Source organism: Coptis chinensis, chromosome 6 (assembly GCF_015680905.1).
Source record: "Coptis chinensis isolate HL-2020 chromosome 6, ASM1568090v1, whole genome shotgun sequence".
Classification (NCBI taxonomy): Eukaryota; Viridiplantae; Streptophyta; class Magnoliopsida; order Ranunculales; family Ranunculaceae; genus Coptis; species Coptis chinensis.
In genome coordinates this window covers 96,365,810-96,385,219 of record NC_141461.1, presented here as the reverse complement: position 1 = coordinate 96,385,219, position 19,410 = coordinate 96,365,810, and the positions used below count along the sequence as shown (strand labels likewise).

General features: G+C 36.4%; 1 protein-coding gene and 1 pseudogene across 2 annotated transcripts; both read left to right on the top strand.

Moving 5' to 3' along the window:
- The first annotated feature begins 548 nt into the window (after positions 1–548).
- LOC147495790 (uncharacterized) lies at positions 549–10,942 on the top strand (annotated as a pseudogene). The gene is made up of 9 exons (XR_015197718.1): positions 549–638; positions 731–837; positions 5,767–6,227; positions 6,866–7,017; positions 7,148–7,371; positions 7,461–7,552; positions 8,459–8,594; positions 8,809–9,140; positions 9,933–10,942. The product of XR_015197718.1 is annotated as an uncharacterized LOC147495790 (transcript).
- A 7,602-nt stretch (positions 10,943–18,544) lies between these two features.
- On the top strand, positions 18,545–19,213 carry LOC147495789 (uncharacterized). Its single transcript, XM_086568475.1, has one exon. It carries the CDS (start codon positions 18,545–18,547, stop codon positions 19,211–19,213), a length of 669 nt encoding a protein of 222 aa, XP_086424601.1.
- Positions 19,214–19,410: the final 197 nt, after the last annotated feature.

The following is a 19,410-nucleotide window of genomic DNA, read 5'->3' as shown; positions in this document are numbered from 1 at the left end:
TAATTAAAAAAAAAAAAAAAAAAAAAAAATCAAACATCAAACATCAAACCTGACTCAAACACCTTTGTTTATGTACCCCTTTTACTCTAGTAATATCAATAAAACCACCGAACTACTTTATGAGAAGAGTCTAAAAATGTATTTCTTCTTTTAACAAATGGTGGAAGAGGAAGAATGGGGGAGTTAGTGAATATATATATATATATATATATTGTAGTAATAGCCTTTTCGCACAACAATAAATGTAGCACTTTTAAAGTGATTTCATTATGGATTTATGGTGTGTACCAAGTACCACCACTGTAGATTACAACATTTCCCATTGGACTTGCTCAGAGGCCTTTTATTTTCATGGACTACATGCTCACTTCACATCTTTACTTGGTTTTATCATATTGAGGACCCTCTACAGAAGATATATACTCGACATGATAACCCCCTATATAATCCTCTTCACTAGTGGTTTTCCTATTTACAAGCCCATATATAGGACCCGCATCCAAGGCCCAGCCCAATACATACAACACTCCAAAATACGAAATGTCGCGATATTTTGCAAACCCAATAAAAAGAAAAATCGAGAAAAGAATTGAGGAGCAGCCTCGTTTCTTCTTCTCCGTAAACCAAGAAAGAAAATGGTAATTTTATTTTATTTTGTTCGAACTGAGATCATGTTTTACTTGTTTGTTTGAATGTGACACGTAATTAATTAGTTTGTTGTTTGTTGCAGTCGGCTTTGTTCAATTTCCACTCGTTTTTAACAGTGGTGTTATTAGTGATCTGCACTTGCACTTATGTTAAGATTCAGTTTCCAACCATTCTTCAACAGAAAACTGGGTATGCCTTTTTTTTTTAATAAAATTTCTAGGGTTTTATTGTAATTTTAGTTATTTCCTGATTCGCATATGATTTATTTGACCCGATTGGAATAATTGATACATTATTTTCTACTATGAGACAATCACAGTTCATTTCAGTTCAAAATCGTCTCGACTAGATAGTAGATGCCAATAAGATACATAATTGATACTTTCAAGTGTTTTAGTGTACCTCAATTGTTGCAATTAAAAAGCAATCTAGTGGGTTCTTCCCAATTGTTAAGACAGCCAACTGAGACACGCTCTCTTCCTCTTGTGTGTTTCTCTTATTGTTTTTGTTTATAGTCAGAGTGTTGAAAGTGTTGAAAAGTACCAAAGGTTTGACAGATATAAATTAAGTGTTTCGAACATTTGATATCAACTGTTTTACATGCTATTCACTTCAAATAACTGAAAAAAGTTGGATATTCGAATTAAACCTCTATTATGTGTTTCACCTGTATTGGAGCATCTTGCCACACAGATAGTTGTATACAATTGTTGATAACTTAGTATCCTTGATCACTTCATGCAACCATTTGTAAGCATTTAGCTTTTCACTTTTTTAGTTTTCAGAAAACCAGTAACTTGATTCAAACTAAGCTACAGACTATAGAGTATATATCAACATTCCTAGCAATATAGGTCACTCTACAAATATCTAAACTGTTTACCCTGAGATTCTGAACGTCCGAAAGTGGAGTAAGAAATCTCATAGCATCCACCAAGCTTTTGCTGTAGGAACTCAGAACCTACATAAGGTCTCTATACACCTAGTTCTTTAGCTATAGTTAATCCTTTCAAAAAGGTGAGAGCTTCTGCTTATTCTGAACCCTCAGCATTTTCCTAAACATTCAGAGCCAGATTTTGATTAAAACATAGAATATGATAGAAGATAGAAATCCTCACAATCAGGAGTGTTAAGGGGAGTTGGATATGAATCCATACTTGAGATTTCTATTTTCACACAGATAAAAGTTTGCCTGATCACAAACAATCAGATATTTTGGGAGAGTATAGTTCTACTTTAGAAATATTTAAACTCTTTACACACAACTTAAGCATTGATCATGAGCCTCTGGAGCTTCTAGGGTTCCAATGTTTGCTTTCGAGTGTTTCAATATAATTTGTGTTCGATAATCTTATTTTCCTGTAAAGATCTTGCAAGCTTTGTGTCTTTTTAAATTATTCTTTGTTATAGAAGCATCTATATTTGTGCTGGATTGAATGATGATTTGGAGTGTTAGTCGTGCAATATGTTTAGTTTTGTGTGTTTCTGATTTTGTCTGGTAAAGAGGAAGCGTACTGATGTTCTGAGGACGCCTTGAGCTATGCTACCAAATTCTAATTTCCTGACTTGATATTACTTTAAAGAAATGATGATTTCCTTTCTTCTAGTGGTTAAGTATTAGAGTCGTTGGAGTAGATTTATGGATGAAAGGTTAGAGATCCATGTATCAGTATTTTTTGGATCTTAGGAACTGATATGAACTGTTTACAGATCCTTCACATAACCTCTACCATGCGTTTCAGCTGTCTAAACTTCCTGGATTGCAAAGAACACTTCCTCCATGCATTGTGTGCATTCAGATTTTACACATTTCTTTCCCTGTGTGGTTTGTGTGTGATAGCCGGTAACTTCATTTAAATTTAATAACTGTCAACAAAGCACCGGTTGTTTTGGTTAGCGGACAACAATAAATTATTAAAATATATCAATTTAGCTTTGAATCCCATCAGGTGATTTCCAATAAATTTTAGCCTTCAATTGTGTGAACTGAAAACAAATACCCAATTCTTGCATAATACATTAACTGATATATTCCAACTTAAGTAATGCAGTTGACCCTCTACACCTAGTTATATTTGAAGGAATTGCAAAGCAATTAGGAAACCTCATAACAAAAGTATCAGCATTGACCAAAGATTTAACTGATGGTCCATTAGAGTACTTGGCCATCCAGAGTTAAAGGACTTTCTGCTTCTGGAGCTGACTGAAAAACAAATCATGTGTATCATCAGCAGAAGAGAAGAAAAGGATTCTGAGTCGATTGCGTCATTTACTGAAATCCAGGTCTTCATATCCAAGTTGCCCAAAAAGGTCTAGTGTAGATCCTTCTAATCTTTTCATACAATGGCAAACCATAAGGGGATATTGGTTTCTTTCGGGAGAATCTAATGCAGAACCTGATTCTAACTACTGTAGATTGATTGGAGATAAATTCCACTAGTTGGAAGATCGTTCAAAACAAAGAGTTTAGGAGAGAAAATCACCATGAAAGGAGTTGAAATCTGATGAATGAGTCAGCATAAAAATGGACCTGACTATGTTAGTCAGGTTTCAACTGTTTTTGTCTGAGGCTTTCTTTTCTCCTTACTCTACATCCTGAACAGTCTTCTTAACAGCCGATATCTATCTCATATCAATATGCAGCAGTTAGAATCAAGTGCTCAGTTTTCAATTCAGGTTCTTCAGAAACGCCCTACATCTTGGTACATAGGACAAACTGCATTTCGTGCAATAGTGGGTAGGTAATGAAGATCTAAAGCAACATTCCTAGGATTGTAAGCCACCTTTTAGAAACATTTTTAAACCGTTTACACATGACTTAATTACATATGACCAGTGTTGTCAAAATCGTACGATTCACGAGTCGAATCGTACGATTCAAGTCGAGTCGAAGTACAATAGTTTGGAATCGCAGGTATGAATCGGATGATAGTGGAATTGCTCTAAAATCGCGATTCGAACCGACAAAATCGTAAAATCGCACGATTAAACGACCAACGATTCAGTGAAAAAGTCTTTTCTTCTTCAGATTTCAAATCTTTTTTTTCTTGTGCCTTTTTCTTTTTTTCTTGCCTGAATCGAGAGAGACATAAAGAGACAGAAAGAGAGGAGTTGCGGCGCCTTTTGTTTTGACAAAAATATTAGGTCTAGTTAGAAAGACACGTGACTACTTTAAAGAAATGGGTGGTCTTTAAAAACTGGGCCTGTCTTAGTAAGTAAACTTATTTGGGCTTTTCTTTCACTTGGACCCTAACTTAAATTCTCCATCCGACAATTGCAAATGGCTCATTTAAACATTCTCCATCCTTGGACCTTAAAATTTCTGTAATTGGATACTTAATAATAATATAAAATATAAAAGAAAATATACATATTTATAAAACGATTTATTAATTTGTGAATCTTACGATTCGCGACTCGATTCGATTCTCGATTCACTGAAAATTAAAAACGATCTTCATGGTAACGAAGGTGCGCAGGGAGTTGACAACTATGCATATGACACCGAGATGAATGAAAAATGGAGTCGAGTCCATTTTAAGGTATAGTATCAACAAGGCTTTTGATGACACCTCGGGAATGAAAAAATGGAGTCAGAGTCACTTTTGAAGTCACTCCCAACAAAAGTCATTGTAGACCTAGTTCTCGGGATTTATTAAATTTTCATTTTTTCCACAAGTTGAAAGCTTCTGCGTGACTGCTTCTTGTGAACCCAGTCATTGAGTCTTTAATGTCCTACAAAGGAAAATGAACTAGACCATCTGCAAAGTACTATTACTCCACTGGTTCTCTTTGCTGGTGAGAATTATCAATTAGTAAGAGGGGGAATGTTTGTTTATTTTGGGGAAACAAGATAATAATATAATTTTTTTTAAAGCAATGGTTGAGATTTTTAAAAATGTCTCAATTTGTTGCGTATAGTATTATTTTTGAATCTATAAGAGCATCCTTAGAACGAAAAGTTACAGATTTTATGTCAATCCAAATGTCTCAGTCTCTCAGGCGATAGAAGGTACAACACAAAGAAAAATGATAAGGTTATGTTTGGTGTTCGTTACATGTTGAAGTATTTTGATTGTTGCAAATAAATTTGAATTTTTTGTTCAATTTTCAGTCAAGCTTTTGACAAGAAACACACTAGACATGCCTATAGTAGGAAGACTGTCGGTGGTTTCCACAGTTCTATAGCAAGAGTTAATTTTATGAATGATGTCGACTTGCCATACAGAAGTCCAATTGGGAGAAGGCTGGATGAAAATCTCCCTTAATATGGATATATGGTCCCATCAAGATTTAATAGACAAGGGTTGAAGCCCATCTGACCAGGGGATTTAAAGGGATCTGTAGAGAAAAATGCATTTTAATTCTCATTCTCAACTATGGTAAGTTTCTTTGTGACAATCAAGTTGCTGTCTCAGTAATAGTGGAACACTGGTAATGGTGTCTGAAGTGGAGTGTAGTGAAAAAGTTGGTAGGGATCTGTTTGATTTTCAATCAGAATCTGAGTTGGATTCTAATTGGAAAACATATTATGACGGGGTATAAAAGTCCTTGTGATCAGGAGTGTTAATAGATGGGTATGAATTGGCATTCGATGTTTCTATTTTCTTAGTCGGGTATGAGTTCACACTTGAGATTTCTATTGTGGTGCTAGCTGGTTTTTAACCCGGGTCTGTTGCAAAAAGTCTCAAATACTTTACCAACCAAATGTTGGTCTAATCGTATTCGATCCGTGATTTATTGTAGTGGTGGCCTATGCTCAAGAATATTAGTAACATGAGGTACCAAATTTGTAGCTGTGTGTCTGTAGGCAAAACTCAAGAATATTTTTCGGTTTGCTTTGGTAATTCATCAAATCTTGGAGGTGTCAGTGTTTGTTAGTTTGTCTAAATATTTGTGAGGGACAGTTTTTATGTTTCGTTGATCATGTTTGCGCTCGGGAACGATCATCTATGCATAAGGGTGATATTCTTCTGATAACTTTGCTCTGCTAATGACAATGAGGAATAATGTTTTTGATGATGTTTGTTAGGTAACTCTTTTTATTTGTGAAATGCTATTTGCTTTTATTTGTTTTTGGGTTTGCTTTCTTGGTTGACACCTTTTATCAATTTTTAGGATCACAGTTCCTTGCAACTAATATCATTACGGTTGACACCCAAACTCTCCCCTTTTCTCTGCAAGGTAGTATCAAGCTTTACAAGGTGCCCCTCAGAGTTGTCTATGAACCTCGTAACATAAGATGTTTTGCAACTAAAAGCACAGCAGCATTACCCGGAACTCAAAAGGAAGATGACATTTTTCGTACAGTATCAGCTCCAAAAAACTTAAGCAGGTCAAGTAATTCCATGAATGAGTTCGAGAGAGAGTTACAGGAGTTTTTTCTTCAAGTCAAAACTATGCTTAAAAAGGGGAATATAGATGGTGCAATGAATTTACTTCAAGCAAACTATAAAGCAGTGAAAGAGCAGATTGCTGGAGGAGATAATGGCATGGAACAAGCTGCCATACTCGATGTCATAGCCTTGGGATATATGGGCGTCGGGGACTTTGAGTTTGTCGAGTGCTTGTTGGACATGGTAATTACTCTATTCCATCATTTAGTTATTTTTTGATCTGGTAATCTTGAATGTTTGGAGACATATAAACTGTTTTCACTTGTTCTGGTTACTGATGAAAGTGGAAAATGCAAACTAGCTTAATTACTTTGCATGTGGCATCTTAGTTGAATGACCCTATAGTGCTCTATGAGCAGGTGGACACTAGAATTCTTGGAGGTAGAGGTAGATAAGGAGACACAAAACCACTCGCTAATAAAAATTGGAATTAGGAGCCACAACAAAGATGAGGAGAATGGAAGTAATCAATAAGTAAAGAACAAGCTTTATAGTACTCTCTTTATGAGGAAAAACACCAGCTAATTAGTGGTCATATTTTTTTCCCACTACACTGATGGAAATGTGTGGGGTTTTCATAGAAAACTGTTAATTCCTTTCTTCTCTGAAACATCCATCGATGTGTTGTTGCATGAGATTGTCGACACTTTTCCTCCTTTTGTGTCTGTGACTGTGTGATGTGTTGTTGTGTTTGGAAAGGTAATTCCATATTCATATATTCGAGAGTTGTTCATGAAAATGTGTCAAAGAAAATAGAGTCTATCTGGTTTGTTTTTGTCATGTGCATCTTCTTGAAAATACATTATTTTGATGATGAACAGTTGGAAGAGATTGTGGGGAATGTAAAGAACAATGAGCCATTCTTGGATTCAGTGTTACTGCATATGGGAACTATGTACACTAATTTCAGGAAGGTATGAGGAGGCCATGGCGATGTACGAGAGAAGCCTTGAAATATTAGAAGGTTTATTTGGTAAGTTTCGAGCTGGTCTATGATTCATGTTCCACGCAATGCAGTTATAGTAATTTGAAAAGTGCAGTCTTTTTTTTATTTTCTGTGATTCTCTGAAGACATGCTTAGTTTAAAGCGTATCCTTGTGTAGGAAAGAGTGATCCTTTTCTAGTACCATCACTTCTGGGAATGGCAAAAGTCTATACTTCTATTGGAAAGGGCCTCAAAATCTGTAGAAATCTACCGCCGCACAGTCGATATTCTAGAAAAGAGCAGAGGTGCTGAAAGCCTGGATGTTGTGGTGCCTTTAATAGGTCTTGGAAATCTTTTTATCCGGGAAGGTAAGGCTGCTGATGCAGAAAACTGTTTGTACAGGTAATTTTTATATTCTTGCATGTTCTTTTGTTTGGGTCTAGGCATTATATCACATATTCTGATATACCTATGTGTGCTTTGCATTCTAGAATTTTAAGGACATATGCAAAGTTATATGGAGACCATGATGGAAGAGTTGGAATAGCTATGTGTTCCCTTGCTAATGCTAAGTGTGCAAAAGGTAAGCGTTGTACTGCTATTCATAAACCTTTAGTTGTACTTGTTATTTCCATTGAGCTTGTTGCCAGTATTTCTGAACAAAATAAATCACATATTAAAATGAATATCAAAAGGAGTTGGGACCAGGTGGTCTGACCACTGAAAATTATAAAAACACGTCCCAGTATCCAAGCTCTTTCAAGATGCCGTGTCGGACGTTTTGTACCTGTGTCGGACACCAATTCATATATATGTATCATATTCAGTTAGGCTGAAACTGATTTATACTCAAAAGAGCTATTGTACCATATTTCGGTGTTTTCTGATGTTAAGACAGCCCCATTGGCAAACCTACCAGTTGTGCTATGGTGGCTAAAATATCTTTCAAATAACAGAAGTGGCCAACCTTTGGGATTAAGCATGTTCCGAAGGCTGTCTGGTGCAGGGGGTTAGCATACCCTACCCCTTGGAAATAGAGACGTTTTAGTATAGTGTTTGGTCCGAATAAAAAGTTAATACAACATAATACAACATACAAGTCGGTAAAGAGCGTATTCACAAAAATGTACGTTTTCCGAGAAGTGAGGAATCCCACAAAAAACGTTTGATGCTGAAAATCTTCTGTAAAATAATGTGTCGTAGGTTAAACCTTGGACTCTATGTTGTTATAAAGTTACTTTTCAATGAGTGGAATGTTCCCTTTCTACTGGATTGTATATAATATTTGGTGCTTCAAACACCGCCGAATGATAAAGTGAATCCATCTGAGTTTAGTTTTGTTTTGTTGTGACCTGTCACTAGTTAACAAAGGGTGATATCCTTCACTTTCTGCACCATGTGTGTCATGTGAAGCTCGTATCAGGTATTAACTGAATAGTGTTAGTTATAGTTACGTAACAGTTTTGGTTATCGTATTCTTGTCTTTCAGGTAGCTTGGATGAAGCTGTTGAATTACATAGGAAAGGCCTTCAAGTTATAAAGGATTCAAAATACATAGCTATGGATGATGAAGTCGTGGAGAAGATTAGGATAGAGTTGGCAGATTTATATTACATTGCAGGAAGGTAGTGACTCGCTTCCGATATGCCATGGGCTTTTTGTAAAGAGTATTTGTACTTTGAAGTTAAAATCCATTATATTTTCCATTTTCCTATTATCTCATTGCTTCCTCAACAACAAAAACACTTTGTTAGGAACAAGTGAATCGCCCATTATGAAAGGAAAAAAGGAATGTATGAGATGTGTCTAACCAAATTGTTGTATCCTCAACTGTCTTAGAGAACACGAGGGCCGAGAGCTGTTGAAAGAGTGTTTGCTAACAACTGAGAAGTATAATGGAAACGAGCACCCCAGTTCAGTGACCCACCTGTTAAACCTTGCTACCTCATATTCACGCTCAAAGAATTTTGTGGAGGCTGAACGCTTACAAAGGGAAGGTCTCCGGATCATGGAGATGGCTATGGGATCTGAGGATCCGTCAATCACTGTCCCAATGTTAAGCCTTGCCGTCACACTTTACCATTTGAAACGGGACGTAGAGGCGGAGCAATTTGCCTTGGAGGCCGTGCGCATCCATGAAAGGGCATTCGGGAATAAATCTCTGATATATGGTAAACTCTTTCCAACTTAGTCCATGACAGAACTTAGTCTTAACCATTACACAAGTGAAGTAGTTAGTTAGTTTATTATTCTTGTTCCTTCATTGAGGATTTTAATCTGTAAAGTCATTCTAACTATTTTATATGTACGCGAGATGAAACGTAAAAGAGTATACACAAGATTTGTTTGAGTTACTTTTAGGCTAATGACTAGCTGATTTTAGTTTACCTTTACTGTTTGAATCTATTTTCTAACATTTTTGGGAGTTTTAGTGTATACGCTCTTAGCTAATGCGGACATGCGGTAATGCCACTCCTTTTTTTGTTTGGGTCGGTGTGTGACTCTCTGTTTTTTGTATTTTTCTTGCTGGGGGCGGGTATGATATCTGTACCATGGCACAAATGTCAATGATTTCACTTGTCAATTTGAACTTCCCGAAGTTAAAACATGAAAGCCTGTGTACAAATTTAAGTGTTCTCTAACACATGGACGTCATGGGTTTCAGAGGAAAACATTTGAATGACACACAGTAACAAAGACCTTTCAGATAAAGAGTTCAAGTAGTTGAGACTACCAATAGCGCAAGTGCTCAATATGAGGTGTATTATACACTGTATAGCAGAACCTGACAACAATATTTTCTAGTGTTGAGATTGAATGCAAGCTATGGTTATAAACTTATAATGGTGCTTAAATCAGTTTCTTGACCAATGCTGATGGGTATCCTTGGCCATTAAGTACCCCCTCCCCTCCGCCTTTTTGTTTACTAATGTGAAATTGTGAATGATGTGTTGATTGTGCAGCGGAAGCTCTCGACTGTTTGATTTCCATTCAAGCAAGAATAGGGAATGATGATGCTGACGTACTGGCCTTGCTGAAGAGGGTTTTGAGCATTCAAGAGAAAGAGTTGGGTTACGAGAGCGAAGAAGTGGTGACTATGCTGAAAAAAATTGTGTTCTACTTGGAAAAGATGGGAAAGGAGGAGAAATTGCTTCTACAAAGGAGATTGTCTATGCTCAGAACCAAGTACAAAAAGAAGGTTCACTATTAGGGATGTTGGCTCATATCTTTTATGACTTCTTTTTGGACGACGGCAGCTGGGACTGAATCCTATTGGAGCTTCTTTATATGTGAGTTCAACTATTCTCACTTTTCTCTACCTGCACAATTTCATGGAAAGAAACTTTCTTCTACGGTCGGATTCAAGAGTTGCATATGGGATTAGAGGGCAAATCGCCAAATCCCAAATTTTCTCGATGACTACCAGATGAGGATTGAGGAAGTATATGCAGTGACAGGTAGATCTTCTGGGATAAGCGTAACTTTGTTCAAAGTTGGAAGTCCATCCCCTGGAGTGATGTTGGCACAGACTCTAAAACCCTTCAAGGATCTTGATTGCGCAGCAGAAAGGTACAATCTTCATGACAGTATTAGCTACTGATGCAACAAGTCCCCTCCAGTAAATGAGGAAGGGTTGTAAGAGACTAAAGGAGTCTGTTGCAACTTATGATATATGCCTTCTATATGTAGTAAAATGTACAATTAGGCATCATTTTTAGTGACAGTGCATGTACAAGACTTAGCCATGATTTTCCATAATTTCAACCACATAAATTACCTTGTATACAATTACCCTCTGATGTTTGATGTTTGATCAGATGGCACCAAACAATTTTAAACATTATGTCAATGACTGCATATGTAAACTGTATGCCACATGATTGGATGTTGAAACTGCCATTTTTAATTCTAAACATGATTTCCAATTTCAATTTGATTGGAGACAGTCCTTTCAACACCATGGATAATTAGATACCTGCTTCTGTTGATTTTATGTGGAATTTCATGGTCCTACTTTCATTCCGGCTGGTTGTTTACTTGTGGACAATATAGACTAATGGAAACGAAGATGTGAGAGAGGAAAAAAATAAGACGCAACAAAAATCATGACCCAGAAAAGGGAGGAAACTTGATTATACAGTTAGAGACTTAGAGTTCAGAAAACTAACAAGAGTAATACTAGCTCAAAAGACCCTACTAATATTAATGGGCCTCGACCCATGAGACAATGACGATGTGTGTAAGTGTGTTTCACATCTCTCGGATCTCTGGAGCATGTCCATTATACGGTTATTATACCTATGGGCTTGATACCTAATGGCTAACAGAACAACAGAAGCACAAAAAACTCGATTTTCTGGGCAAAGTTGTGAGGCAAAAGAAATCAAAGAGTGTATAAATTGGTTCTAGCTATCGCTATCCCACCTTGAATCCTACCCTCGCTATTAATTACACTCCCTTCCACAAGACTTGGCATCCCCTGGGAATAAATCGTTCAACATGATCAGAAAACAAACTTCTCTTAACTATTTTAACTAACAAAATGCAAATAACAATAAGTCAAATATTTTGCAAGATGGAAGAAACCGAAAAACTAATCAACCTTGGGGGTAGCTTATATTCTCGTGAAGTATATTCTCCTGATAAAGAAGTAGCTGTGTGTTTAGCTTTAGCTTTAGTTAGTGGTAAGGGAATATGGGACAAAGCTTTACTGTAAACCTTTTTTGACTTGGAAGCACATCATGCTGCGTGCAAGCTAAGCAAACTACTCTCTTTTCTCTAGTGTGAAGAAACAGAGTTGGCTTATTTATTTTTTTACTACTTAGTTTACAATTAAACCGATGTTAATTCCGGACCAGACTTTGTACAATATTTGCATTTTTTATGTCGGCAAAAACAGAAAATCGGATGATCAAAAATTCAAATGAAGTTACGTAGGAAGCAAGTCAATAACAGAAGTGGTCTTACCAAAATATCAAACATAGCATTCAATAATGGAAGGACGGTTCTCCATGCGGTCGCAAGACTATAACTGGAGTAACAGTATTTTAAGATTTCCATGACAAATTATCTGGATCTCTTAGAAACCAGAGGGATAGATAAAAAATTGAAAAATCTACCTTATGTTTCCAAAGAAGAAACAAACAATGATGTGCTTTCTTTCATCTTAAAAGAATTAAGAGAAATAAAAAGCCAACAGATAGATTTTAAAGAAAACTTAGAAAATGTTCTAGGTTTAATAAAATCTAATCAACCTGAAGAATTAAAAAGAATCTTGGATAATTCTTCAAAGAAAAACAATAAGGAACTAGTTAATGAACTAGAACACCTTAAAAATCAGGTTAAAGGTTTATTGGAAGAAATGAAATTTGATCCAGATAACCCTAAACCAACAGAAGTTAGGACTGAAGAAAATTCTAAACAGATCCTACAACTAAGTGAACAAGTTGTTCCATTAGTAAGAGATTGCAAAAACAGTCTTTTAAAAGTTGACGAGGTCTTAAAAACTGTGGTTAAGTTAAAATGGAAAACATTGTTAAGAGGAAAGCAGATTTTCTCTAGGAAGACTATAGAGAAGGGGAACCTATCTCTAAAGCAATAAAAACTGTTTCTACTGGCTTGTCTAAGACCCAGACATATTTGGCTAGACTGATAGCCTCAAACCAGTACATTTTAGCTGTGAACAACACACAGTTAAATGAAAACAAAATGTTATTAAGGGAACTTAGTAACAAAGTCGAAGGTATCAAAGATTATCTTGATTCTCAAGAGAAATCTCAACCTGGCTTAAAAGAGATAACTGAAAAGTTAGCCTCGACAAGTTTAGCTGAAAAAAGATCTAAAACAAAAACTAGATCAGATAGCTAACAACATTTCTGCTATTCAAGTTAAGGGTGGACCAAAACCACAACCTTACTTTGGATGGACCAGAGAAAAAGCAGATAATTCATGGTGGTTAAAACCTGAAAAATGAATTAAAATCTGAAATGAATTTAAGCAATAAATTCAAAGATTTGTTTTCAATAAAAGAAAACAACAAACATAAAAGTTATCAGTTGTATGACAAAATAACTTTTGAAGAAGTTGATGCTTCAAACTTCTCTCCTGAAGATCTTAAAGAAAAAGTTCTTTATGAGACAAACAGAAAAAGCATTAAGAAAAACAAAAGGATGTTTTTTGCCAAAACAAAACACTATCCTTCAGACAAAGACATCATAATAAACACTATTAAAACCAGTGATATTTTTGATGAAGATATCCTTAAGAGCAAATCTAAAAAGGATATAAAAAAGGGATATTTCCATATTGCTGCAGTTCAAATTCTAGTAAAGTGGCTAGGAAATGCAGGGATAGATATTCCAATCAGGATCAGTATAAGGGATGAAAGAATCCTAGATACTGAAAAATCTATATTAGGCCTTTGGGCAAGTAATTTATATACGGGAGCAGTTTACACTATCCTTTATATGGATTATTTATTTTCAGCTCAGGATGAAAATATAGATGATGTCTTAACCATCATCGTAAGACCAGATATAGAGCTTAGACAAGGTTCTAAGGCAGTCTCTGTATCAACCAAACTCTACATGAGTTGGTTAGAAGTTCCTCATCCCTTTCGAAAAAGAGATGAAAAATTTGAGAAGGGTAAGACTATCATAGTGAAACCCATGGATATGGACATCAGAAGTATTCCTCAGCCCATTCCCTTAGAAAACCTAAGTTGGAATGTTGATTTCGACTTTCCTAGGATAAAACCTATCTTGCATATAGGAGAGACATCCCAGGTAGATTACAAGTTGAAAACCAAGGATAACCTTACAGTTAGGTTAAAAACACCTTGTAAAACTCATGTAGGAACCTCTAGAAGGTTTAAACAAGAAGAGTTTAACAACATCCTTGGAGACACATCAGATGGAGATTGATATCCCAAGTCTGTGCAAAGAGTTAGACATTGATCTAACCAAGAATCTTCTAGTTTTGAAGTCACAACTAGAAAAAGAATGGGACGAGTGTGAGAAACCTTCCCAAAGGCTTACACAAAGGTTTGCAATAGTATCTAGTATACTAGCCTACCCATTAGAATATGGTTATCAGATTCAAGATGAACCATTGACTGAATCTTTGGAGAAAATTTCCTTAGATTTACCTACAGAAAATGTAGAGCCCTTAGTTTACCATGGGAGAAACCCTCCTAGGAATAACTACAACAAGGGGAAGAAGAAGAAGAAGAGAAAATCCACTTCATATCATGATGATGATAGAAGGGAAGCTCTTAGGAAATCCAGAGAAGAACCTAAGCTAGGTATTCTGGATCAGATGGCTAAAAGGATAAACATCAAGACTGTAGCCATAACTGACAAAGGTATAGCACTTTTCTGTAATGATCTGCAGACAGCAGCAGCAGAAATCCAACAATGGGAATCCTCAATGGATATTGCTATAGGAACTCATTTTAACGAATAGGACAATGCTAGGAAGCTAGCTTACATGGAACAGACCCTCATGGGGAATGCTAAGCTAATTTGGGATGCTTTGAAGAGAACCCCAGCTTATGCAGATTTCGTGTTAAAATTCAATGAAGGTGGAGGAAAAGGACCCCTCATTGGTGCTTATCTGAGATTCCAGATTTGTGGGATTTAAGATACAGAAACAGAACAAGCCAAAGTACAACATAAGGCTTGGACAATGTTGCAAAAGATTGAATGTTGCAACTTGAGAGATTTGGAAGAGTATTCTCTGACATTTTTGAGACTTTTGTTGTTGTATGGAGATGTCTCAAATAGAGAATTACTAAGACTCTATTTTACCAAGTTACCGGAGAATGGGGAACTTCGCTGTTGTGAAAAGTTATCCAGAAACCTCAAATGATTCTATAGGTGCTAGAATAGCATTTGTCAAGAATCAGTTAGAATCTTTTGCCTAGATTATAGGTTAAAAAAAGAGTGCTAGGAATAGCAACAGTTTGCTTTGCAGACAGACAGAGATCCCTGTTTTTAAAATTTGGTTGCAGCAACCAGAAGAAAAAGGGATTCAAGAAGCCCAAACCTAGGTTTAGGTTTAGGAAATGGAAGAAATCTAGGAACAAGCCTAGATTTAGAAGAAAAGGCGATTTAGGAAAAATCTGCCTAAAAAAGAAACATCTAAGGTGAAGTGCTTTGGATGTCAACAGTTAGGGCATTATGCAAATAGATGTCCTAAGAAGACAGTTGCTGACAAAGCAAGATGTCTAGAGGACTTTGGGTATGTTGCATACTCAGAGTATGAATGTTCTGACTCAGAATATTCATTCTACGAATATTATACATCTAGTTCAGAGGAATCTGAATATGGATCAGACTATTCGTCTGAAGACTGATCCTGAAGAGAAAGACTTCAGGGTACTCAAAGCTTTGGGTGAACTCAAGGCTTGCAAACAATGTTTTGGATTTGACTGGATTAAGTCAAGAACAGACCAAGAGTTGTTAAATCATGCTAGGATCATATGCCATAAGACCCTAGTAGACGAACCAATAGTGGAAGATGTAAATAGCAAAGATCTTCAAACACTACTTTTGGAACATGAGATTTTAAAACTTAAAATCTTGATTGCTGAAAAGAAACAGAGAAACCCAAAGGAAAAAGGTTTCTATGTCTACCTCACATGGGTTATGAAGAGATATTACCCTTTGAGGATGAGGTCACAGACAGAGACATCTCAGAGTCTCATTCCAGAAGAATCTGAACAGTCAGATAATTCTTCTGAATTTTCAGATGATGATCCAGAAGATGATTCTTCTATATCTGAATTTGAAAATGATATCGAGGAAGAAAAAATTCCTTGTAATTCCGTCATTACCACTAGTTCTAGGTTTATTGACATTGAGTTTGGTTTCAATGGTTACCCAGAATACAGTTTGAGTGGTTTGTATGACACAGGATGCACCTTGTTGCTAGCCAAAGAGGAAGTTTTTCCTCCTGAATATTGGTTAGATGGTCCTCCTAAAAAGTTGGTTTATGCTGATGAAAGTTTTAATATAACCAGTAAATTTGCAAAAGATGTAAATTTTAAAATGCGTTTTAGAACTTATGCAGGTGAATTCAGGCAGCATAATCAAATGAAACATGATGTCATTGTAGGAAATAACTTTTGGATAAAAGAGTCTAATAGTTTCCCTATGACCATTTTAGGAGATATGATCATCTCCGAACACCAGAACATGAAAACAAGATTGTTTTACATGGTTCTCCGTGCCCTAGACCAAGTTTGCCTTGGCTAGAATCTTCAGAGTGTCAAGCCCAGCGTGGTGAATTGATACAAAAAGAAGAAAAGACAGTAAAAGAGAGTGTTTTAGAGAAAACATTGTTAGCAATAGAAACTCTATTGGCTAATAACTTCTCTGATAACCCTTTGGCAATGCCAAAAGACAAACAACCCAAGTGTAGTTTAACCATCTTAGATCAAGAAATCTTAGTTTAACCCAAGTGTGTAAGTGTGTTTCACATCTCTCGGATCTCTGGAGCATGTCCATTATACGGTTATTATACCTATGGGCTTGATACCTAATGGCTAACAGAACAACAGAAGCACAAAAAACTCGATTTTCTGGGCAAAGTTGTGAGGCAAAAGAAATCAAAGAGTGTATAAATTGGTTCTAGCTATTGCTATCCCACCTTGAATCCTACCCTCGCTATTAATTACACTCCCTTCCACAAGACTTGGCATCCCCTGGGAATAAATCGTTCAACATGATCAGAAAACAAAGTTCTCTTAACTATTTTAACTAACAAAATGCAAATAACAATCACAGGTAAGTCAAATATTTTGCAAGATGGAAGAAACCGAAAAACTAATCAACCTTGGGGGTAGCTTATATTCTCCTGATAAAGAAGTAGCTGAAAGGGAAGTGTGTTTAGCTTTAGCTTTAGTTAGTGGTAAGGGAATATGGGACAAAGCTTTACTTAGTGGTAGTAAACCTTGGAAGAACATCATGCTGCGTGCAAGCTAAGCAAACTACTCTCTTTTCTCTAGTGTAAAGAAACAGAGTTGGCTTCTTTATTTTTTTACTACTTCGTTTACAATTAAACCGATGTTAATTCCGGACCAGACTTTGTACAATATTTGCATTTTTTATGTCGGCAAAAACAGAAAATCGGATGATCAAAAATTCAAATGAAGTTACGTAGGAAGCAAGTCAATAACAGAAGTGGTCTTACCAAAATATCAAACATAGCATTCAATAATGGAAGACCCACCAGTTCCAGTCCCAGTCCCAGTCCCACCACCACGCGCAAAGGAAGAAGACTATTTGTGGTTCACACATTCTCTCTTTATTGACTGTAGGAAGAAACAGAGTTGTTGGTTTTTTTCATTTCATCACAAACAGCAGAGAGAGTTTTCCATAACTTCTTTGTGGTGTCTTAACCATCATGGTAAGACCAGATATAGAGCTTAGACAAGGTTCTAAGGCAGTCTCTGTATCAACCAAACTCTACATGAGTTGGTTAGAAGTTCCTCATCCCATTCGAAAAAGAGATGAAAAATTTGAGAAGGGTAAGACTATCATAGTGAAACCCATGGATACGGACATCAGAAGTATTCCTCAGCCCATTCCCTTAGAAAACCTAAGTTGGAATGTTGATTTCGACTTTCCTAGGATAAAACCTATCTTGCATATAGGAGAGACATCCTAGGTAGATTACAAGTTGAAAACCAAGGATAACCTTACAGTTAGGTTAAAAACACCTTGTAAAACTCATGTAGGAACCTCTAGAAGGTTTAAACAAGAAGAGTTTAACAACATCCTTGGAGACACATCAGATGGAGATTGATATCCCAAGTCTGCATTGCAAAGAGTTAGACATTGATCTAACCAAGAATCTTCTAGTTTTGAAGTCACAACTAGAAAAAGAATGGGACGAGTGTGAGAAACCTTCCCAAAGGCTTACACAAAGGTTTGCAATAGTATCTAGTATACTAGCCTACCCATTAGAATATGGTTATCAGATTCAAGATGAACCATTGACTGAATCTTTGGAGAAAATTTCCTTAGATTTACCTACAGAAAATGTAGAGCCCTTAGTTTACTATGGGAGAAACCCTCCTAGGAATAACTACAACAAGGGGAAGAAGAAGAAGAAGAGAAACACCACTTTATATCATGATGATGATAGAAGGGAAGCTCTTAGGAAATCCAGAGAAGAACCTAAGCTAGGTATTCTGGATCAGATGGCTAAAAGGATAAACATCAAGACTGTAGCCATAAGTGACAAAGGTATAGCACTTTTCTGTAATGATCTGCAGACAGCAGCAGCAGAAATCCAACAATGGGAATCCTCAATGGATATTGCTATAGGAACTCATTTTAACGAATAGGACAATGCTAGGAAGCTAGCTTACATGGAACAGACCCTCATGGGGAATGCTAAGCTAATTTGGGATGCTTTGAAGAGAACCCCAGCTTATGCAGATTTCGTGTTAAAATTCAATGAAGGTGGAGGAAAAGGACCCCTCATTGGTGCTTATCTGAGATTCCAGATTTGTAGGATTTAAGATACAGAAACAGAACAAGCCAAAGTACAACATAAGGCTTGGACAATGTTGCAAAAGATTGAATGTTGCAACTTGAGAGATTTGGAAGAGTATTCTCTGACATTTTTGAGACTTTTGTTGTTGTATGGAGATGTCTCAAATAGAGAATTACTAAGACTCTATTTTACCAAGTTACCTGGAGAATGGGGAACTTCGTTGACGAAGAGTTATCCAGAAACCTCAAATGATTCTATAGGTGCTAGAATAGCATTTGTCAAGAATCAGTTAGAATCTTTTTGCCTAGATTATAGGTTAAAAAAGAGTGCTAGGAATAGCAACAGTTTGCTTTGCAAACAGACAGAGATCCCTGTTTTAAAATTTGGTTGCAGCAACCAGAAGAAAAAGGGATTCAAGAAGCCCAAACCTAGGTTTAGGTTTAGGAAATGGAAGAAATCTAGGAACAAGCCTAGATTTGTGAAGAAAAGGCGATTTAGGAAAAATCTGCCTAAAAAAGAAACATCTAAGGTGAAGTGCTTTGGATGTCAACAGTTAGGGCATTATGCAAATAGATGTCCTAAGAAGACAGTTGCTGACAAAGCAAGATGTCTAGAGAACTTTGGGTATGTTGCATACTCAGAGTATGAATGTTCTGACTCAGAATATTCATTCTACGAATATTATACATCTAGTTCAGAGGAATCTGAATATGGATCAGAATATTCGTCTGAAGACTGATCCTGAAGAGAAAGACTTCAGGGTACTCACCGAACTCAAGGCTTGCAAACAATGTTTTGGTTTTGACTGGATTAAGTCAAGAACAGACCAAGAGTTTTGGAACCATGTGCTAGGATCATGTGCCATAAGACCTTAGTAGACGATTAAATCATGCTAGGATCATGTGCCATAAGACCTTAGTAGACGAACCAATAGTG